Source organism: Trichechus manatus, unplaced genomic scaffold (genome assembly GCF_000243295.1).
Source record: "Trichechus manatus latirostris isolate Lorelei unplaced genomic scaffold, TriManLat1.0 scaffold00170, whole genome shotgun sequence".
In the NCBI taxonomy this organism is placed as follows: Eukaryota; Metazoa; Chordata; class Mammalia; order Sirenia; family Trichechidae; genus Trichechus; species Trichechus manatus.
Genome location: NW_004444106.1, coordinates 3870084 through 3893216, shown reverse-complemented (window position 1 = coordinate 3893216; position 23133 = coordinate 3870084). Strand labels below are relative to the sequence as shown.

The 23133-nt window shown below is 47.3% G+C and overlaps 1 protein-coding gene across 1 annotated transcript; it reads right to left on the bottom strand.

Annotated features, from left to right (window-relative positions):
• Positions 1-1026: 1026 nt before the first annotated feature.
• On the bottom strand, positions 1027-22792 carry ITGAX (integrin subunit alpha X). The gene is given in 30 exon segments (XM_023741050.1): positions 1027-1996; positions 2556-2666; positions 2937-3038; positions 3182-3295; positions 3501-3584; positions 3697-3804; positions 3901-3979; positions 5769-5852; positions 5942-6021; positions 6115-6228; positions 8772-8913; positions 9106-9179; positions 9266-9397; positions 10340-10494; positions 10644-10801; positions 10923-11053; positions 15131-15343; positions 15434-15574; positions 15732-15874; positions 15987-16116; positions 16285-16358; positions 16521-16671; positions 16982-17135; positions 17385-17530; positions 17758-17888; positions 20798-20912; positions 21058-21128; positions 21406-21509; positions 22002-22107; positions 22696-22792. Coding segments are annotated over 30 exon segments (3543 nt in total). The 3' UTR covers positions 1027-1897.
• Positions 22793-23133: the final 341 nt, after the last annotated feature.

The window sequence follows — 23133 nt, the reverse complement described above, 5'->3', positions numbered from 1 at the left end:
CAAGAGCCCACTGCAGTCCTTGTAGCCCGTGCACAGCCTTTAAGGACACAGTTGTTAAGGATGTAGCAGGACTTCTGTGAAAATCACGTTTCATACGTGTGAGATACGTTGTTTGTTGCTGTTAGTGCCATCAAGTCCGTTCCGACTCATAGCGACCCTATAGGGCAGAGTAGAACTGCCCCATAGGGTTTCCAGGGAGCAGCAGGTGGATTTGAATTGTCGACCATTTGGTTAGCAGCTGAGCTCTTGACCTCTACACCTCCAGGGCTCTGTGTGAGATATTTGGGGTAAATCTGTTTCTTGCTTTTTTCCTCCCCAAAAAACCCGAGTGGAACACCTGAGACCACCAGTTGTTCGTGAAACACGTTTTGAAAAAATACCACTCTAGGGCTGGATTCTCATCTGAGACCTCACCTAAGGATACTGCATAGTAATTGGTCCTCCTGGGACTCAAAAGCTTCAAAATCCAAAGGGTAGATGGCTGATGGGAGAGATATTTTTCAGCTTTCCCTTTCCCTCAAATCACATGATCAAGTGCTTCCCTCTTCCATTTTCCTGAGTTCCTTGGTGGTGGCTGCAAACGTCGGATCTCTCCAGGGCGGGGAAAAGCTCAGTGCCAGGCCCTGATGAGATTTATGCTGGGATGGGTGGTCACCTCATTGGGTACAACAGGTCCCTGACATGGGACTCCAAAGTGCTCTCCAATCACTGTCCATATGCAACCAGCATCTCCTTTAACACATCCCTGTATTTGTAAGAAACACCTGTGTATTGATTCACTCCATCTAGGAGAAGAGCCAGCAGGGCTACCCTTTCTCTATCCTCGTGTCCCCACAGCCCTGTAGCCCCATCACTTTCCCACAGCCTTAAGAATGGAGTGAGCAGATTAAGATGTCAGGTTACCCTCAACATGGGGATGTTTATGACACCCACTCTGGTTAACTGTATTGTCCTGGCCCCAGGCCTCAGGGCTTGCCAGGGTCCACCACTACGGTAAGGGGAGGCTAAGGTCGTTGTCCAGTACTCACATCCATAAAAAGCCTTAATTTAGACCTTTGACATAATTCCCAAGAAAGGTACACACATCATTTTGTATATGCTAATTTGTTAAAGGAAACATTTAAAATACACATTTCTTGGTAATCATTTTCTGACATCCTTCATAGTTTTAATATATTTGGAGCCTCAAAAAAAAAGAAAGAAAGAAAGTGGCCTGGGCCTCTTTTGACCTCTGAGAGGCCCTGGAATGGACTGAGCTACAGTGGCATTGGGGCAATGCTGCTGATAAGGGGACACTCCTCCCTGCCAGCCAGCAATGGTGACCAATGTAGGGGAGGCAGGGTTATGAGTTCCAATGTGCGACCAGTTCATTCCCAATTCAGTTTGAGAAATCTGGGCTGAGATTACCAAGATGAAGCTAAGACCCAATGCTGACTGTATTTTAGTGGAAACAAGGATGAAATGGAGGCACAGAGCGTAAACTGGATTTCTAACACCAGGCTGGAGAGTTCAGACATTATCCTGAAAGCAACAGGGAGCCACTGAAGATGGGTGAGGACAAGTGGTTTGTAACAAACAACACTGGTGACTAGTGCAAGAACAGAGACTGGAGTCTGGGGCTATTGTCCATGTATTTCTAGGAAGAAATTCCAAGCCAAGACCGCTGGGGGGGCACCGCAGGGTCTCTATGGTGGGAGTTTCTAGTTAGAGCTTTGATGAGACGAATGGCCTTTCCCAGGCAAGGTTTCTAAAAGGCTAAAAGCAGCCTGATCCCAACCTCCCTCACGGGGAATGTTTCTTTCTCCTTGGGCCTGACTTAGGTGAGAGTAAGAGGACTGGAAAATCTCTGAGGGGAGAGCAAGTCCAAAGGAGAACTGGAGGTAGGAGCAAGAGTTGCTTATTTGGCAACTAGGGAGTTTGATTTCCCATTTTCTGGGGCATTCTCTCCCCTTGCTTCCTCCAACATTTCCTTGTACTGGCGTTTGAAGAAGCCAACCTGTAGGAGGAGGAAGAAGAAAATCAGGAAGTCCAGTGGAAGAGAGGGTAAGAGATGACTATGCATCACCACCATTTCTGGAACCCCTACTATGTTCAACACACTGTGCTAGAAACTTTATATACATTATGTCATTTAGACTTTACCACAATTCTGTGAGCTGGGTAGGATTACCTCCAGATTAAGAATCCAAGACCCAGAGTGGACCAAGCACTTGCCTACAGTCACAGAAAGAATCAGTGGTGGTGTCAACATTCAAACCCAGGTCTGTGTTTTTGCACCATAACCTGTTACCAAGGGAAATATATAAAGAGGTGGACAAGAATGGAAAAGAAAGGGAGAGAGATTAGAGAAAGCATGAGAATTGGATAGAAAGGTATAAATGTAGGGAAGAATTAGGCACTGGTAGTGTCATGGGTGGGAAAAGACCTCTCACATTAAGTAACCTAGCAAGGATGTGCACCCAGTCTTGCCTGACTCCCAAAGTGAGCTCTTTCCTACACTGTAGACAGAGTGGGATCCGATGCTGGTGGTGTTAAGGATAGAATAAAACACTCACCTTGTACAGTGTGGCTGCAATGAGAGCCAGTAGCAGCAGACCTCCCACGGAGCCACCCATGATAAGGAAAATTGGGTTGTATACATCATATTTCTCCAATACTGTCTCAATCTGGAGTGGAGATGACCCCGTCAGAAAGCATCAAGCCTCTTGTTATCCCAGATTCCCCACACCTCTTCAACATGCATCTCCCCTCTGCCAACTCCCAGTTTGTTTCTCTCCTTTCACAGCCCTGCTTCAAGAAGTAAGATGCAAAAGCATCCATAGACTCAAGGCCTTCATCTTCCTCCCTCTAGGCTTGCAAACACTCACCCAGCATTACAGATTTAGTATCAGGAACCCCTTTACCAGCCTGGCCACTGTCTACCACACAGTCAATACCTGGGCTGTCATAAATGCTTCCTGTCCTGGATGCTGGGAATACATGGCTCTGTCGAATGTGATTTCAGCGACACTCACGACCAATATCTTCTTCTGCAGTGTCTGCAAAAGAGAGAAGAAAAGCTGGAGAACTGGCTCTGAGGAAGGTTCAAAATTCAAAAAATGTCCTGACTCTAGGGTGGGCAGAGACACATCAGGTGCCACCTGAATCTGGGGGAGAGGCTCTGCTGTTGGGCTATACACACCTGGCTGACCCACCCAAAGCTGAGGTTGCCCTTCAGGATGAAGTCAAGTTCCTCTTGGATGTCAAAGGACTGGATGTCACAATGGAACCTCTTGCAGACTGCAATGGAGCAGTCCTAGGGACAGAGAAGCAGCATCAGGCCAGAGAAAGATGGGCTTGAAGGTAGAAGACAGCGTTAAACTGTCTGATTTGAGGGGAGCAGCCACATCTGAATACAAGAGGGCCATTCAGCAGGTGCCCATCTGAATGTAACACAGATTCTTTAATTAAATTCCTCTGGTGTGTGGTTAGAAAGGAGGCCAGTGCAAATCAATCCTTACCAGCACAGGATTCTTCTGAATATGGGTCAGGAAGTCAGACTCTGTGGGCTCTATTTTGTCTGAAGGGCATGAAACGGACATATTCTAAGAGAAGACAAAGAATGAGCATATCAGTGGGGGCGTCAGGGATCCATGAGGGACACAGAGAATCCACGTAAAGGGCATTAGTGGAGGAGCCATACACAATCCTCAATACCTGGAGTTGAAGGACCTCAATGTCTGTCCACACAGCCACCTGGTTCAGCTCCACGGGCACCCAGAAGTTGATACTGACAGGCAGGTCCCTCTGTCCTAGGTTGTTCAACTGCGCAGAGAGCAATGAGAGCAGAGCCAGACCCTACACTTCTCCCTAATCTCCATCCCCTGCCCCAGCCCAGGATCCTGGGTCTCTACCACTTGCCTGGTATCTATGTTTGACCACACTGCTTCCTTCCTCCTCTGAGTCTGAGAAGTTGAGGTACGTGGTGGATTGCTCATGGCTGTGGAGAGAAGAGGCATGGATAGATTTGAAGTTCCATGGGGGCCTCCTGAGGAGGCTCTGGCTGGGAGTATGATGAGACAGACGATCAGTGGGGTCTTGGGGTGACCTTGGTTGAGATCCGTGTCTGCTTTGGAGGTTATGGGAGGCTTTAGGGAGCAGGAATGGGCTTCAAGCTGGGTGCAAGGTGCTTGCAGAAGCTTCCCACAGAGAAGACTGCCAAGGGGGCTGGGCAGGGGGTGCAGTAGAAGGACCTGAGAGCTATGCCACTGACTCATTGGGGGAATGCGAGCTGGGGCCAACCCTTCTTTGCACCTCAGTTTTCTTTTCAAGCCTTCATGGGCATGTAGGATGATGGACAGGCAGGTAGGACACAGCAAAGCTTTGGGGAGACTCAGGCTGTCGCTGTTGACCAAGTGTCTACCGGACAGTGTCCTTTTCTGGTCTCTCACAGGCCTTCTCTGGGGATCCTTCTCCCCTGCTTCCTTGGCTTTTCTGGGCCTGGGGCTGGCAGGTGAGGGAAGGCCCAACAGCAGACTCTTCACCGGGCCTCAGTTTAACATCTCCTCTGGCCTGCTGTGGCCTGGAGAACCAGTGACCAGCCTGACCCCTCACATGGGTGGCTGGTCCCATCTTGGCACCTCCCAGTCTTTCTCTCTGGGCACCTCTCCCTTGCCTGCATGATCCAAATTTCATCCTACCACATCCTACTCTGACGTCTCTTCCCTCCTCTGCCAAGAGACTCCCCACAAAACACCAGAGCCTCATGCTGAGGGTCCCTCTAAGTGCCCCCACCCACAGAGCCACACCTACAGAGTGCAGCTGAGCTGTAGGGCAATTCATGCCTAGATGGGTGTGCCCTGCCTGTGGGTCCCTGGCAAGGATGTTTGCAAACCCCAAGGCACACTGCAGCAAGCAAGCTGACAGCATACATCTGGCTGAGCTGCTGAGTGCCCTCAAGTGTGCAGGCGCGTGTGAAACTCCGGGGAGGAGAACATTCAATGAGACATGTGGGTGGAACTGGCAGGGGAGTGTACCCAGGCTAAGCTACACAGGCCCACTACACATCACGAATTTAAGTGCCACAGGAGAGAGATTTATGTCTGCTTTTTGATTACCCATGACAGGGGCTCAATAAATCTTTATTGAATGTAGAATGAATTTATGGAAAGCAACCACAGGCAGATGACAAATGCTAAAGAGGTATTTGCTGATGTCACTCTTTTGCTCAAACACTTGTCTTGAGATGGCGCTTTAGTGCCAAATACCTCAAGTTTAATTCTTCTTGGGCAGCATTTTAAGGCCCTGTGCTTATATTCAGCTTCTTCTCGACACTCAACCTCTGTGGAAGGTGGATCATCTCTCCCTGTCCTTCCAAAATGGGACTTGGAAAAGGGAAGGTTGAGTGGTCACAATGATAGAAGCACTGCTGGCATTTGGTGAGCAAGGAGGTGTAAGAGCTTCAGAGACAGGGATATGTCTCATACATATATCTCTTAGGGAACCTAGGACAGTCTTAGAGGTTTTGGAAAAGCTGTCTAAGAACTGTAACCCCTGTTAAATATAGAATATAATGATAATAATATCACAATTATTATTATCATAGTTAGCCCATAATAAACACTCATTGATTAATTAATAAGTACTACTAGCAGTATCATCTACCCATCCGAAGGGTAGTGATAATAAAACCTAAAAATAGCCAGATGTTCATCTATTGCATAGGGTGTAAAAGGCACCCCCCTAATCAGGGTGGTAGAGGGAACTCTTTTGAGGTCAAGATGTGGCACCTGCTGATCACGGTGTAGACGGCATACTTCACAGGGAGCTTCTGCAGAAAGGTGGTCTTGTTGGTCCTGGGGGTGTTATTCTCACTAAAGAAAGAGGAGGAGTCCAGTTGGGAAGGGCCTCAGAGAAGGAGGCTGGAGTGACAGGAGCACTGTCCCTGGGCCTGCCCACTCACCTGCTCACATTGGCCTACAGAAGCAGCTGGTCTCCCAGCACAGCCCTGGGGGAGATGTCAAAGGTGGCTACGAAGGTGATCTGAGGAAGAGGTGGGCAAAGGGGAAGTCACAGACAGAAGGGTGAGACAGAGTGGGAGGAGGGGATTCAGAAGTGGAAGGATGCAAGGCTGACCTGGATGCCCTCACGGAAGATGAAGTGGTTGATGCCACAGCTGGTGCTCTGAAGGCCCTGACTCTCGGCTGGGGTGCTGTCACATGTCAGGCGCAGGGAGAGGTGCAGCTGGCTCTAGGCAGGGGCAGGTTTGAAAGAAAGGCAGATGAGCATTTGTTGTGTTTCAGAGACCCCACAAAAGAGTGACAGTTTCCCAGAATCTGCCATAAGGTTATGTTTTTAAAAAGATCCTAAGACGCTATACGATCAAACTTCCTCCCAATGTAGAAATCCCAGATGTGAGTTTAATTAGAGTTTGTTATTTATTGCTATTTTAAAAAAGCTTTTTATTCTGGAAATTTTCAAACATATTCAAAAGTAGAGCAACTACCATAGACACATCCAAACTCCCTGAGGGACCAAATTGCTGGGCAGAGGGCTGTGAGGACCATGGTCTCAGGGAACATCTAGCTCAATTGGCATAACACAGTTTATAAAGAAAATGTTCTACATTCTACCTTGGTGAGTAGCATCTGGGGTCTTAAAAGCCAGTGAGCAGCTATCTAGGATACTCCACTGATCTCACCCCTTCGGGCACAAGGGAGAATGAAGAAAAGAAGATACAAGGGAAAGATTAGTCCAAAAGACTAATGGACCACAACTACCATGGCCTCCACCAGACTGAGTCCAGTACAACTAGACGGTGCCCGGCTACCACCACTGACGGCTCTGACAGGGATCACAACAGAAGGTCCCAGACACAGCTGGAGAAAACTGTAGAACAAAATTCTAACTCACAAAAAAAGACCAGACTTACTGGCCTGACAGAGACTGGAGAAACCCCAAGAGTATGGCCCCTGGACACCCTTTTAGCTCAGTAATGAAGTCACTCCTGAGGTTCATCCTTCAGCCGAAGATTAGACAGCCCCATAAAACAAAACGAGACTAATGGGGCACAACAGTCCAGGAACAAGGACTAGAAGGCAGGAGGGGACAGGAAAGCTGGTAATAGGGAACCCAAGGTTGAGAAGGGACAGTGTTGACGTTGACATGTCATGGGGTTGTTAACCATTGTCATAAAACAATATGTGTACTAACTGTTTAATAAGAAACTATTTGTTGTGTAAAACTTCATCTAAAGTACAATAATAATAATAATTTGAAAAAAGAAAGAAAATAGGGCAACTAGATAAATTAACCTGCATGTGCCCATCACCTAACTTAAATTACCAACATTCTTCTACTCCTGTTTTTTCAGCTGTTCTGTACTTTTTTGGGTGTGTGTGTGAATACTTTAAAGCAGCTTCCAGCTATTATGTCAATTCATCCAGAAATACTTCAATGTATGTAACTAACACATAAGAATTTTTTTTTTAACATAACCAGAAGACCACTATCACACCCAACAAAATTAGCAATAACTCCTTAACATTAGCTACTACTCAGGTCATATTCAGTTTTTCCAGATTGTCTCCAAAAATGTCATTTTACACTTGTTAAAATCAAGATCTAGCAAGAGTTCACACCTTACATTTGGTTGATATGTCTAGGAGTGCTTTCAATAACACGGCCCTTCCTCCCTCACATAGCAGGAGATCTCTGATTCTTAATGAGTTCTTTCATACATCAAGTCAAAATATGCTCCCATTAGGAACATCAGACTAAAAGGGATATGAGACATAACTAGATGTGATGTGGGACCCAGTTTAGATCCTGTTTCAAATAAACAAGTTGTAAAAACACATTTTTGAGACAATTAGGGAAATTTCATCATGGTCTGATATCAAGGAATTGTTAGTTTTATTGGATGTGATAATGGCATTGAGTTCACTTAAGAAGATGTCCCCACTGTTCAGAGCTATAAACTGAAATAAGGAGGTATGCAATGACATGATTTGTGAGATTTCTTTTAAAATACTTCGGCAAAGAAAAGAAAAGATCAAACAAATGCGACAAAATGTTGATAATTGTTGAATCTAGGTGATAAGTTTTGAGGGGTTTGTTGAACTGCTCTCTATTTTTCTAACTGTTCAAATTTTTTCATAATAAATTTTTTTGTTAAAAATCTGTTTCTCTTTGACTTCCTGCAGTTCTAGTTCTATCTTCTAGAACAGATCCACCCCCTCTTTTTGTAAATGAAGTTTTATTGGAACACAGCCACACTCACTCATTTACACGTTGTTAATGGTCGTTTTCACACTTCAACAGCAGAGATGAGCAGCTGCAGCAGAGACCGGATGGCCAGCAAAGCTGAAAATATTTACTATCTGGTCTTTTATAGGAAGTTTGCCAACCCCTGATCTAGAGTAACCAATAAATCCAACCCTTCTACAGGGCGGTGTTTTAAAATGTTTGAAGGCTGAGATATGTTTTTCCCAAGAAGAAGAAGATGGATATGATGAGGAATACAAAAAAATTTAAGGCAAGGTCCTTTTTCCACATCAGTGGCCTCCTGGGAACTCATTCCTGATGGTCAATGCCCAGAGCTGAATGCAGCATGAGCCTTGGCAAGCCCAAGAAAGCACAACTGCATCCATCTAACCAAGAATGCTCCAGACTTCTTGGCATATGAAAGCCTGCTAAGCAACAGCGGCCCCAGTCTGAATTTTGAACCCAGCTGCAGGAGTCTATACTGATCCTCAGCCTATCAGCCGTTTCCTTCCCCAAAGCTGGAATACCTGGACCTCTGTTACACGTCGATAGGACAGCCCTTCAGGGTAGAAGAAGGTAATTTTAGTTCCATAGGAATCCTCGCCGTCATTCCACACTGTCACTTTCACGTTCAGCTCCAGGTTACTCCCGACCACCAGGGTCTTCAGGCTAGGTGTTGGGGTGGAGGGAGGAGATGGTTCAGTGACTGAGGCTAGAAACAGTCTGGGTGGGGAGGTTGGAGATAGATAGGACAGGATACCTGGGTTCTGAGCATAGAAGAGTAGCATTAGGGAGAACTAGGGGTGGAATTGCCAGATTCTGGAAGGGAAGGTGGGAGACTAGGGCAGGTCTAAGGCTCACCCTGAGAAGCTAAAGAAGATACCAAGGTCATCCTGGCAGACATGGTCAGTCCCGCAGTTCTTCCCAAAGGGTAGCTGGGAGGGAGACAAAGAAAGGTTTTCCCCAAGATTCGAGGTCTGCATCCCCACTCCCTCTGGGAGACCCTGACACCAGGACTCACAGAGGCCATGAAGTATCTCTCAGCATCCACGGCCAGCATGGGCTTGAGGTCTCCAGAGGAAGGAATGGGCTTGCCCACAAGGGAGAAGTTGAGACGCAAGGTGATGGGGGTCACTGAGTCTTCCACACAGGCCTAAAGGACAGACATTGAAGAAAGCTGGTGGTTAAGGAAAGACACTCAGGGAGTTACTAGCTGTGTCCCAGTCTCCTCATCTATAAAACGGGTAATAAAGATACCTACCTGTGCTCAATAAATGTTTGTGATTATTATTAATCTGCCATGCATTCTTACCCCTCAGAACCTTTGTCTTTGCTGTCCTCTGCCTTGACCCACTTGGCTCAGTCATGTTTTTCAGTGTCTACTCACACTTCGGAAACCCTGGTGGCATAGTGTTTAAGTGCTACAGCTGCTAACCAAAAGGTTGGCAGTTTGAATCTACCAGGCACCCTTTGGAAACTCTATGGGGCAGTTCTACTCTGTGCTATAGGGTTGCTATGAGTCGGAATCCAATCGACGGCAACGGGTTTTTTTGGTTACTCACACTTCACCTCCTCCAAGGGGCCTCCCGAACACCCTCTCTGTTTCCTTCCCTGGCTTTATCTTTCTTCATAGCATTGACCACTACCTGACATCTATATCTTGGAACTTGTGAGTTTTGGGCCTTCCCACCCCAACCTGTGAGCTCCCTGTAGGCAATGACTGTTTTATCTACTACTGAGTCCCCAGCACCTAAAACAGAGCCTATTCCACAGGAGTGGCTTGAAAAATATTTGTCAAATGAATCACAGAAAGAATCCCAGCCGATAGCCCCATAGTTCTCCAGAGCAGCCATAATTTCTTCCCTGAAATCCAGCTGTGTATTCTCTGGCAGTTACAGCTGACCTCATTCATTCATTCACTCACTCACTCATTCAGCTAACATGTGTTAAGCACCTCTTGCATGCCAGATCCTATGCTGGGGCTGGGGCCACAGAGAGGACCAGAATGTGCTCCTGTGTGCTGCCTACCCCACTGCCAGCCTCAGAATCACCTCCATCCATGTCACTCTTTTCCCAGGAGCCCTAGGACCCTCACCAGGAGGAGCAACTTCACAGCCTTACAATGCTGACCAAGCCCAAGGTCTTGGACTACGGTCAGATTCCAAGTCTTTGTTTCTTTGAAGATGGCACGGGGACTCAGGCGGCCTGGGTCAAGGGTCAGGTCAAAGGTCACAGAGCTCTGGAGGTCACCTGTAGGGGAAGCAGGATATGGGGAAGGATGAGAGAGCCAGGAGCTCCTCAGGTGAGCAAGGGGCAAAGGGCAAGGCAAGAGACAGGAGTGCTGGCCTGGGGGCCTCCAAGGGATCAGGGTGTCCTGGGTTGGACAGGAGGTAACTCACCAAGCTGGTTCTTGAAACTTGAGTCAATATGAAGGCAGACTACGGCATTACCCAGCTCCTGGACAGAGGCTACCTGCCCCCGACACTCAAACACGGACCTTGCAATTTCTGCAGGTGTGAAGTTCATGCTTACCCCCACACTGAGCACAGGCCTGGTCCTGTGGGCAGAACACTGAGCTAAGGACAGGTTTTTGGTCCCTGGGACAGGGAGAAGGGGGCTGGGTGTCTGAGGCTGGACCTAGGACCATACCGGGAGTGTCTGAGGAAACCCATTCTCACCTGAGCAGCAGCGCGTGTCCTCGGGCCCCCACAGCCAGGTCCACAAGCCCATCCTTGGTGAGATCCTGACCCCCACTCAGTGACTGCCCAAAATACTGCAGTTCTAGAGAGAGCTGGGAGCCTGTGATCCTCTGGCCAGAAAAGAAAAAGAAGAATCAAGTTGGGGAGCAAGGGGAATAAATTAGAAATAAGTAAATGAAAAGGAGGGAGGTAGAAATGTGGGCAATAGAAGGGGCGAGGGGTGAAAAGATGTCACCAACAAATGCCTAAACAGAGGGCGCGGGGTTCGGGGGGGAATGATGACTGGAAAAGAGAAAAGATTCCTAATGAATAAATGAAGAAAAGGAGATTTAAAATCTTGGCTTGAGATTCATTCACTCATTCAGTTAGTCTCACGTTCAAATTCTGGCTCCTCCATTTATAAGCCATGCTTCAGTTCCCTCATCTTTCACTTGGGAATAATAATACCTCAGAGTTTAGCGATAAGCATTAAATGAATTAATTCATATAGTTCTTAGAACAGCACCTCGCATATGATCAACGGTCAATAACTTCTTATGAAGATTATTAGGGCTGGAAGGGGCATCAGAGCTCATGCAGCCCCACTCCCCACTTCACAGATGCAGGAGAGAAGTCACACAGCCTCTAAGAGGCCAACTCCAGACCTGAAATCAGATCCTCCGACCCCAAACCCAAGGCCCCTTTTTGCTACCCTTTGCCACCCTGTCTCTTCAGAGGACCAAGAAGAACCAAGTGGAGGTAGGAAGTGGCTGTACCTACACCCTGACTGTACCCTCCGGGAATCACCTTCCCTATGGATCCTTTCCCTATTATTCCCATTACTCTGTAGCACCCAATTCCTTGGAGAATGTGCCGTTTAACCTCTGGGTATCCCTGGGACTAACAGACATTAAGAGTAATACTAATAATAAAATAAAAAAAGAAATTTACCTATTACTAAGGAAGTTTAGAAAGGAAAGGGGTGTGGTGAGGAGAGACAGAAATAGCACAAACACAGCAAGTGGACAACACTAGGGTCTTCACACCCAGGAAAGCTAATCTCATGACCATAGCCTCACATTTGGTGTGTGAGCAAGTGGAGAACAATGCAAGTCAAGTATGTAATGGGCTATGTGATGAGGTAGGAAGAAGGAAAAAGTCATGGTGGGGGCAGTGAACCCAGAAAGGCCTCCTCTTTGAGTCAGGCCTTGTGGGTATAAACCAAGTAATACCTGCAATCAAGCATCTAAGCAGATTCACCTCTAGTCACTGAAGCAAAGGAGCTTCAACAAGTTGGTGTGAACTGAATACAGTTTTCATGAGATGTGTTGTTGTCGTTTGCCATGGAGTCAATTTCAACTATAGCGACCCTATAGGACAGAGTAGAACTGCCCCATAGGGTTTCCAAGGCTGCAGATCTTTATAGAAGCAGACCACCACATCTTTGTCCCGCAGAGCAGCTAGTGGGTTTGAACTGCTGACCTTTTGGTTGGTAGCCGGGCGCTTCACCACTGCGCCACCAGGGCTCCTTTCATGACACGCGGGCCCTTGTTATTCTCAACGAGACCTTTCACCCTCTTCTTAAAGTGCCATGTTCTATAGTTGTTAAGCTGTATTAATGATAACAATAATAGGAGCCCTGGTTGCTCAACAGTTAAGCACTAGGCTGCTAACCGAAAGGTCAGTGGTTGGAACCTACCCAGCAGCTCCTCGGGAGAAAGACCTGGCGATCTGTTCCTGTAAAGATTACAAACTAGAAAACTCTAGGGGGCAGTTCTACTCTGGTCATATGGGGTCACTGTGAGTAGAAATTGATGTGATGGCACTTAAAACAACAAATACTTAAAAATGGCTTGTGGTAAAAATAGTAATAGTAATAATAGATTGTACTACCTAGTATGTGCCAGGCACTGTTCTAAGCACTTTATACGTAGTAACTCATTTAATCCTCACAGCAGCAGCCCAGTGATTCTATTATCATCACTATTTTACAGATGAGGAAACTGAGGCCTAAAGAGGTAACTTGACCAAGATCACACAGCTAGTAATTGACAGAACTGCAGAACGCTTCCCTGACTTTTTTTTTCTTGGTAACAGTTTCATATCATATTCACATACCATACAATACATCCTTTTAAAGTATACAGCCCAAGGGTTTTTAATATGCTCACACAGTTGTGAACCATAACCACAATCAATTTTAGAACATTTCCATCACCCCAAAAGAAGTCCCATAACCTTTAGCAGTCACTCCTTATTCTCATTTCCCCTTCCCCTCAGCTTTAACCCTTTGCTGTCTAGTCGGTTCTGACTCATAACAACCTTATAAGACAGAGTAGAACTGCCACATAGGGTTTCCAAGGAACAGCTGGTGATTCGAACTAATGACCTTTCGGTTAGCGGCCGTATCTCTTAACTACTGTGCAACCACTCCTCTACTTTCTGTCTCTATAGATTTACCTGTTCTAGACATTTCATATAAGTGGAGCCATGCAATATGTAGTCCTTTGTGACTAGCTTCTTCCACTTCGTGCAGTGTTTTCAAGATTCATCTGTGTTGGAGCACATAGCAGTACATCATTCCTTTTCATGGCTGAATAATATTCCATTGTATGGATAGACCGCATTTTATTTATCCGTTCATCAGCTAGTGGATATTTGGTTTGTTTCCACCTTTTGGCTATTATGAATAATGCTGCTATGAACATTCATGTACAGCTTTTTGTGAGGACACATGTTTTCATTCTTGTTGGGCATAGCTAAGAGTGGAATTAATGGGTCATATGATAACTCTACGATTAATGTTTTGAGAAACTGCCAGGCTGTTTTCCAAAGTGACTGCACCATTTTACATTTCCACCACAATGTGTGAGTGTTCTGATTTCTCCACGTTCTCACTAACACTTATTATTATCTATCTTTTTTATTATAGCCATCCTAGTGTGTGTGAGTGGTATCCCATTGTGGTTTTGATTTGCGTTTCTTGATAACTAATGATTTTGAGCATCTTTTCATATGCTTATTGGCCATTTGTATGTCTTCTTAAAAATATCTATTCATATCTTTTGCTTATTTTTTAAAAATAATGTTTTTTTTGTTGTTGTTGTTAAGAATATACACAGCAGAACATACACCAATTCAACAATTTCTATGTGTACAATTCAGTGACATTGATTACATTCTTCAAGTTGTGCAACCTTTCTCACCCTCTTTGTCTTAATTGTCCCTCCCTCATTAACATAAACTCACTGCCCCCTAAGTTTCCTATCTATTCTTTTAAGTTACTGTTGTCAATTTGACCCCATATAGATAGTTCTTAAAAGAGCATAATGCTCAAGGCAGACATTCTTTATTAATTAAGCTAAACTACTGTTTGGTTTTAAGAAGACTTCAGGGGATAGTTTTAGTTTAAGGTTTAAGTTTAAAGATTATCTCAGGGCAATAGTTTCAGGGATTCATCTAGCCTCAATGGCTCCAGAAATTTTACATTCCATTAAAATTAGAAATCCTCTTCCACATTTTCCCCCTTTTGATCAGGATTCTTCTATAGACTCTTTGATCCTCAGTAATGGTCCTTTGCTTATTTTTTAGTCAGGGCCTCCTTAACTTTTGCCAAGGGAAGCAGTCCTCCCTTCTTAGGGAACCCTGCCCAATTGGTGGGAGGCTCCTGTCTAGACAGGCACATGGTAGGATTGCTGATGGCAGGAAGGGAATAAAGTGATGCAGCATCTGGGAGGATGAATGAGTGAGTGCACAGGCAGACTGAGACAGCCATATCTAAACCGAAGGATAACAGGGAGCCACCAAGAGACCAAGCACTGGGTTAGGAGTCAGGAGTCATCACTGTTCTTGATTCTGTATATAACCCTGGACAAGCCAAGTCATTTATCTTCTCCCTACCTCATATTTCATCTGTAAAATGGGTTTGCTAATGCCTGGCCCATGTACCTTGTAAAGCTGCTGGAGAGATTAAAAGGCCTGGTGGAGAACTCATTCAAGTATCAAGTCCCCATACAAAGCAGGATATGTTCCAGTCAATGTCAATTTCTCAAGTTCCACAGATTTTTCTTTTCGCCTACAAGATGCCCATTGCTTCACAAGAGAGGTCAGATGAGGTAAAAGAGGAAGATTTTCCAGGTGGCAGTGTGAAAGGAGAGAGAAGCAAGGAGAAAGCTGTTATAATAACAGGAACAATGACCAGGTCTCACCTGGCTGTGGGAGGGGCTGATGTCCAGTCCTGATGCTCCATGAAATATGTAGACAGCACCCCGGTTCTCCTGCTCCCCTGGTGCTCCGATGGCCACATCTGTCAGCTTGTCCCCATTCACATCCCCTAGCACTGTCAGGGCTGCTCCAAAGCGACCCCAAGGATGGCCTTGCTCCCCACAGAGAACAGCCTTACACTGCCACTTAGCCGACTGCTGAACAAAATCAATGTCAGGCCCCAAGTTGGACAACCTCTGCACCCCACAGCTGAGACCCACCCAGCCGAGGCCCTGTTAATCACTTACCCTTTGGGGAAAGGGGCAGACAGACACCTGGCCCCCCCAGGCCTGCTCGTAGTAATGGGGAGCCCCAATGAGAATCAGGTCAGTGCTGTTATCACTGTCCACATCCACGGAGCAGAGGGAGGCCCCAAAGTAGGAGCCGATCTGGAGGGCAGAGCCTGAAGTCACCCTGCCTGCCCCTCCCAGAAACACCTTCTGAGCAAGGGTCCCGCCTCTCCCCAGGCACCAAGATCTTCCCACTGTGAGCTCCAAATCCTCTTGCCCACCCTCACATTCCATCCCAGCTTCCCCCATACCCAACCTGGGTCCCTGTGACTTCAGCCTGCAGCTTCCATTGCCTCAACACCTGGGTGAAGATGAAAACCTTTCCGGTGTGCTGGTGGCGGGGGGCACCCAGGACCAGGCTCTGCATCCCCTTCCAAAGGGCCAACTCAGTGGAGTAACCTGAGGGGGCCAGGCCTTTGCTTGTCCTTCCTTCCTTTGGTGTTCCTGCCCTTCCCAGGCAACTCACCTTCCCGTCCTGTTCCCCCTTCCCCCCAGCTCCAGCCTTTCTCACCCAGGTAAGAGTCTCTCATGTCCACATTCTCCTGAGACATGTTGATAAAGGTGGGGTTCATATTTTTGGAGTACAAGAAGGCACCTCCAGACCAGCTGAAGCTCCCTACAGCCCCCAGAACTGGTCCATCCTGGGAGTAAAGGATTCCAGGGCTGAGCAGGTTGGGAGAATAAATAGAGCCCATTCCACCTCAAAATGCCAGCCCTGGACTCATCCAGACACCCACCCTTGCCTTTCTTCTCCCTCCACCCTCTTTTCCCTTATCCCACACGAGGGGCCTGAAAGGAGCTCCACTCACAGGTGTGAACACAGCACTGAAACCCTCCTGGGACATCTCAAATTCAAAGGAAGTAGTACTTGTGGACTGCGTACCTAGGGGAAGGCAGGATACACCTCAGCTTTGGAAGGACCTAATGCTGGAAATTAATACCGACGAGGAGGGGCTGTTGCCTATGACATTGGGGTCTAGGTTCAAGGAAGACAAGCATTTATGGGTGAGGGTGTCCAAAGCAAGTAGCTCCATCTCTGACTTACCCTCAATGGCAAAGATCTTCTCCTTCAGTTGGGTTTGAATGTCTCTCAAAGCATCAAAGTTCTCCACTTGAAATATATGTTCTTGGGAGGGCTCCGATGTGATGACTTCTAATTCTTTCTTGGAAAGTGTCTTTTGAAAAGCCGATCCTACCTGTCCCCAGCAAAGGCCAACAAATATAAATAATAATAAATGTAATATGCCTACACCATGCTGGGCACTGACACCCTCCAATAACCCTGCAAGGTTAATATTATGCAACCCAGCGTACAGATGAGAAAAATAAGGATCAGACAGCATCAAGGAATTTAGGGAAAAGGGTTGTGGGCCCCAGAGTTGGGACAGAGTTTTTATCCTGAAGGTGGTAGGAGAGGAGAGAACTGGGATTTCTGTCCTTGAAAGGGAAGTTGCTTAGAGAGGAAGCAGTAGGAGGAAGTGGTGGGATGGCATCCCCAATTCCTACCCCGATGGCATAGCGAATAATGCCTGCTGCCTCAGACTTGTGGATGGCATTCTTATAGTCCTGGGGGTCACCTTCTTTCTGCCCATCAGTAATGATGATGAGGATCTTGGTGGCATTCTCACGGGCCCCATTTGTGGCACTGAACATAGTCTCCCTGTCAGTAAAGAAGGACATCTAGAGAGGCCTGTGAACAGAGCTACCGCTAGCCTCAGATGCCCTTGTAAAAACTAGAAAGAGATGCCCCCTCTTCTGAGAGGCCATGGTCGCACCAGAGGCACCCAGTTTGGTGAGAATAGACCAGGCTGGATTTCAGTCTCTGCTGTCTCTTTCTTATAGAGACAGATGAGGTCCAAAGGTAGACTCAGATGCTTTGGGGAAGGGCCTGAGAGAAGGCAGAACTCACATGGCCATTAGGATGGCTGAAGCTGTGTAAGTCAACCCTCGCAGTTGTTTCACACCATTCAAAAGGACTTGTGGGTCTGAGCTGCGTATGAAGTCACGGAAAGTGAAATGTTTCTGGAAACTCTGGGAGAACTGCATCAGGGAGAACTGTAAAAACCATATGGTGGTGGGGTGGGGGCAGAGACCATTCACCAGAAGCACAAAGCTCCTCCCAATGATGCCCCTCCCAGCAATGTCCTTCTCAGCAATCCCCTCCCAGCAATGCCCCTCCCAGCAGTGCCCCTCCCAGCAGTGCCCCACCCAGCAGTGCCCCTCCCAGCAGTGCCCCTCCCAGCAATGTCTGCAAACTTGCCTTCCCTCCCCTGAGGGCACACCTGGGTACTGGGTCTTTGGAACTGGCTCATCACAGCCTTCACAAAGTTCAACATTCTGGCAAAATCGTGTGGGGCGATGCTGCCTGAGCCATCAATCAGGAACACGATGTCCTGTTCCTGCTTTGGGCACTCTTGAGAAGGAGGCAGGAGTGGGCCTCCAAGGGACACTCCTCAAAGCCCAGGATCTCAGCCTCTTGGCCACTAGAACCCACTCCCTCAACACTCTCCCTCAGCCCCAGTGTGGCCCTGCGCCCTGGGTCCTCTCCTTGTGAGGAGGCAAGGCTTCCCAAACCCCCTGCCTACAATAGAGTCCTTCAGTCTCCCAAAGTCTCCTGAAGACACTACAGCTGTGATTCACCTGCTCACACCTGTGCAGCCAGCCTGGTTTATTAAAAAGTGAAAACTCCTCCAATCTTGATGGTAAAAAGCTGAATACCTTCTCCTTTCACTTTGGTGTCCCTGCCCCTCCCCTTAACATCTACCTCACCTCCTCCTTCAATGTCCCCAAAATCCCACAATGAAAGAAACCTGCTCAGGGCCCTGGCCAGTGTCTGTCCTCATTGGTCAGTACTGAACTGTACTTTTGTTAAATATTTTTAATGTCCCCTCTGGCAACAGCCACACACTGACCCTCTTCTGTTCCCAGCTTAAATATGGGCTCAAACTCCTTCACAGAATCACTATACCAAAAAGAACTGGTCAACTTTCAGCCATTTCAGGAGGTAATATATGATCCAGAACCAATCGTACTGAAGGAAGAAGTCCAAGCTGTGCTGAAGGCACTGGTGAAAAACAAAGCTCCAGGAATGGATGGAATACCAATTGAGATGTTTCAACAAATGAATGCAGTGCTGGAAGTGCTCACTTGTCTATGCCAAGACATTTGGAAAACAGCTACCTGGCCAACCGACAGGAAGAGATCCATATTTGTGCCCAGTCCAAAGAAAAGTGATCCAATAGAATGTAGAAATTATTGAACAATATCATTAATATCACATACAAGTAAAATTTTGCTGAAGATAATTCAAAAGCAGTTTCAGCAGTACATCAACAGGGAACTGCCAGAAATTCAAGCTGGGTTCAGAAGAGGACAAAGAACGAGAGATATTATTACTAATGTTAGATGGATCCTGGCTGAAAGCAGAGAATACCAGAAAGATGTCTACCTGTGTTTCATTGACTATGCAAAGGCATTCGACTGTGTGGACCATAACAAATTAAGGATAACATTGCTAAGAACGGAAATTCCAGAACACTTAATTGTGTTCATCAGGAATCTGTACACAGAACAAGGGGATACTGCGTGGTTTAAAATCAGGAAAGGTGTGCTTCAGGACTGTATCCTTTCACCATACTTATTCAATCTGAATGCTGAGCAAATAATCCGAGAAGCAGGACTATATGAAGAATGAGGCATCAGCATTGGAGGAAGACTCATTAACAGCCTGTGATATGCAGATGACACAACCTTGCTTGCTGAAAGTGAAGAAGACTTGAAGCACTTACTGATGAAGATCAAACACTACAGCCTTCAGTATGGATTACACCTTATTGGTCCCCACAACTGGACCAATAAGCAACATGAGGATAAACGGAGAAAATATTGAAGTTGTCAAGGATTTCATTTTACTTGGATCCACAATCAATGCCCATGGAAGCAACAGGCAAGAAATCAAACACCATATTGCACTGGGCAAATCTGCTGCAAAAGACCTCTTTAAGGTGTTAGAAAGCAAAGATGTCACTTAGAGGACTAAGGTGCACCTGACTCAAGTCATGATATTTTCAGTTGCCTCGTATACATGTGAAAGCTGGACAATGAATAAGAAAGACCAAAGAAGAACTAAGCATTTGAATTATGGTACTGGTGAAGAATATTGAACAAACCATGGACTGCCAGAAGAACAAACAAATCTGTCTTGGAAGAAGTACAGCCAGAATGCTCCTTGGAAGTGAGGATAACGAGACTTGGTCTCACATACTTTGGACATGTTATCAGGAAGGACCAATCCCTGGAGAAGGACATCATGCTTGGTAAAGTAGAGGGTCATCAAAAAAGAGGAAGACCCTCAACGAGATGGACTGAGATGGTGACTGCAACGATGGGCTCAAGCCTAGCAACGATTCTGATGATGGTGCAGGACTGGGAAATGTTTTGATCTGTTGTACATAGGGTCGGTATGAGTCAGAACTGACTCCACCACACCTAAAAACAACTCCCCTCCTGGAAAAAAGCAGTATCTTCCTCAGAAGAGAAACTCTTACAGCTCATAAAGAGGAGACCCTATTCCATTCCTACTCCCAGCTTCCCCGTTTTTCCCTGGAGACCTCCCACCACCAAAAGTAGGTATCCTGGGTGTTCTGCTGGGAGCCAGGATTGGAGGGTGGAGTCTGGACCCTAGGATGCACTGACAGGGGCTTCCTGTTCGGTGGTCAGGTGTCAGTCTCCCCAGGGGCCTCAGTTGGCCATAGATTGGGTCTGAAAAGTTCATTTTTCACCTCCTTGCCCTACAGGGAAGCACCAAGGAATCCAGGCCATATGCTTCAACCTGCACCAGCACACATGTGCACATAGATATGCACTGCACAGACTGCCTGCATCCTCACCTCTCTTTCTCAGCTTGCTGCACATGGTTTAAAAAAATCCTCTTCTCTCTAAAAATAGTAGCAGCTGGCATTTATTGAGCCCACAACGCATGCCAAGCACTGTGCTGAACCCTGGCCATGGATCATCTTATGTTACTCTCACAGTGTTGGGTGCATTATTATCCATTATTATCCCCATCTGACAGATAAATAAACTGAGGCTCAGAGAAAGTAAGGTCACAGGAGAGATCTCACAGCAGGCTGGTGAGGGACAAGGTGTGAAAGCAGGCAGTGGCTCCCCAGCCTGTGTTTGGAATGACTACACCACCCAATAAACATTTTTTCCCAAATATCTCCTTTCTTATCCACTCTGGCAAGAGTGTCTCTGGCCCCACCGCACTCCCATTTGGATGTGTTCAGGCTCCTCACGGGACCAAAGGCCAAGAATACTCACCCTGCAGAGCAGCCAGGCGTCTCTGGACCTGCTGGGAGGGGGAGGTTAGCAGGAAGCAGAACCCGGTCAAGTATATGTTCCTGTTGCATGCATGGTGCACAGTGGGGCCACAGGCCTGGGGAAAGAAGGGGCCAGTGGGAGAGACTGCCCCTGCTTCCTTCCCACCCCAACACCTCCATCTTCCCCAAGACTCCAAGCCCCAGCAGCCCCAAGTCCCCACTCTTCCCCTCAAGACACTACTGTGACCCAAAGCAACTCACCAGCAGCTGGGAGGGGTTGGTGGTGGCTGCCAGGGACAGGCCCAGGGACACGTTCACAAACTCTGGGGGAACTAATGGGAGAGATATGTACATGGTCACCTTAAGGGGCACAGAGGGGACTATAGTCACCTCAGCTGTGGAAGACAAGATGGTCTGAATGGCCAAGGGGGCTCCCAGGTATTGGCAGAGTTGTGGGGGTGTGGGGGTGCAATGGGCAGGGAACACTTGATGGGATTAGGAAGTGTGTCTGAGGATGAAGTTTCTGCAGACAGAGCTGAAGCTGGAAAGTGGGTCTCCTGGCCTCCCACAGGCCCCCAGACCTGGACCCAGTAAGGGACAGTGACTCACCCAGCAGAGGAAGAGGCTCACACTTGCCCATGCTGTAGGCACACCGGTAGAGGCCACCTGTTTGGTTGGAAGCCTTTACCTCCTGGGGGGCTCCAACCACTACCCTGTGGGGAGATGTAGAATACTGCAGTTGAAAGAGTGTGCACTCTGGAGCCAGACTGCCACTTGGCAACTTTACTTCACATCTCTGAAAACAACAATTAAAACTCCATATGGGGAGAAAATTGTGATTTTTATTTTTTGCTGTATGCCCAGCTCCTGAGACTGTGCCTGGCATATGTAGGCACTCAACAAGTATTTGTTGAATGAATGATTCCTACCTCAAAAGGTTGTTGTGAGAATTAAATCAGTGTCTACATATAACGTGCTTGGCACAATTCCTGGCCCTTAGTAAGAGCTCAATAAATGTTAGCTACGATTATTGTGACGGCAAGACAGCTCCTGTTTCTCTCCAAATATTCATAACCTTGGGGTAATTGCCACACCAGACAGAGAAGAAAGTTTCCAAATGAGGGGAAGTAGATGGGGAGGAAAAGAACCCCTGGGCAGGGAGAGGAGCTGGTGAGAGCCAGAGGTCAGTCAACACCAGTCCTCACCAGGAGTCGGCATACTGGACCACGCTGTGTCCAAACCCAGCGCTGTCCATGTGGAAGACTGTTGGCTGGTCCATGTCCAAGTTGAAGCAGAGGGAAGAAGGTAAGGCTGAGGAGGGCAGAAAGAAAAGTTCTGGAGAAGGGTATTCCTCCTGCTTCAGATCCCCTGGCTCCATCTCCCAGGTCCCCGGATCCCCAGTGTCCCCTCCAAGCCCAATGCCCAGAGTCTCCTTGTCTTCTGGACTCGCATGGTCAGGCCTCCCTCTGACCCCCTTCTCTCCTTCAGATAGTCCAGAGACAGCTCTTCGCCCACTGATCTGCCCTTAGGGCTCAGTTCTCCATCTCCACAAAGTGACACCCAAGCTCTAAAGGTGATCCTTTCCCACCAGTACCCCTAAGGCTTCTACGAGGGAGAGTCTAGGAAAACTTGGGGACAAAGGGACGCTGCAGACAGAGCACAGGTAGACTTGTTATGTCTATTTTTTAAATCTCTGGATTGTCCAGGCAACATCTCTTCTGGTATCCCTTGAACTCTCACAAAATTCGTTCTCCAATATCCCTTCCCTCCACAAACTCTAGATCCCAAGCCCTATGTACCAGTCTCCCCCTAATCCATGAGTCTAAAACATGTGTCTTCTTGTCTCTGTCTACCTGGACCCTAATCTCCTAGCCCCCGTTTTTTGGGGCCCCAACTTACCCATCAACAGAAGGAGAACTGTTCTGGTCATGAGTGGCAGGTCAGGCATGGGGCTCCAAGATCCAGGGCCACTGAGAGAATAGCTGGACCAAGACATCAAGGAAGCAAGTGAATAGAGAGGTGGTCAGGAGGCCAGAGGCAGGGAGGAAAGTCGTCAGCGTGACTCAGAGGTTAAGGGTGGAGACTGTGGTTTAAATGATCAGAGAATGGGGCCGGGCAGCCCACACACTCCCAGTTCAGAAGTCTTTCTAATCAGAGATGACTTGGCTTACCTTTCTTGCTGGTCAATCTAAACTCAGGTGGATGCAAATCCTCTGCCCTGTTCTGTTTCTCCCAAATTTTCTCCTTGTACAGGCAGAAGGCTCCCCTTGACCTTGAAAATTTAGTTAGCCTGGGGAGGGGGAAGAGGCAGATGCTGGGATAGGGCCAGAGCCCTCA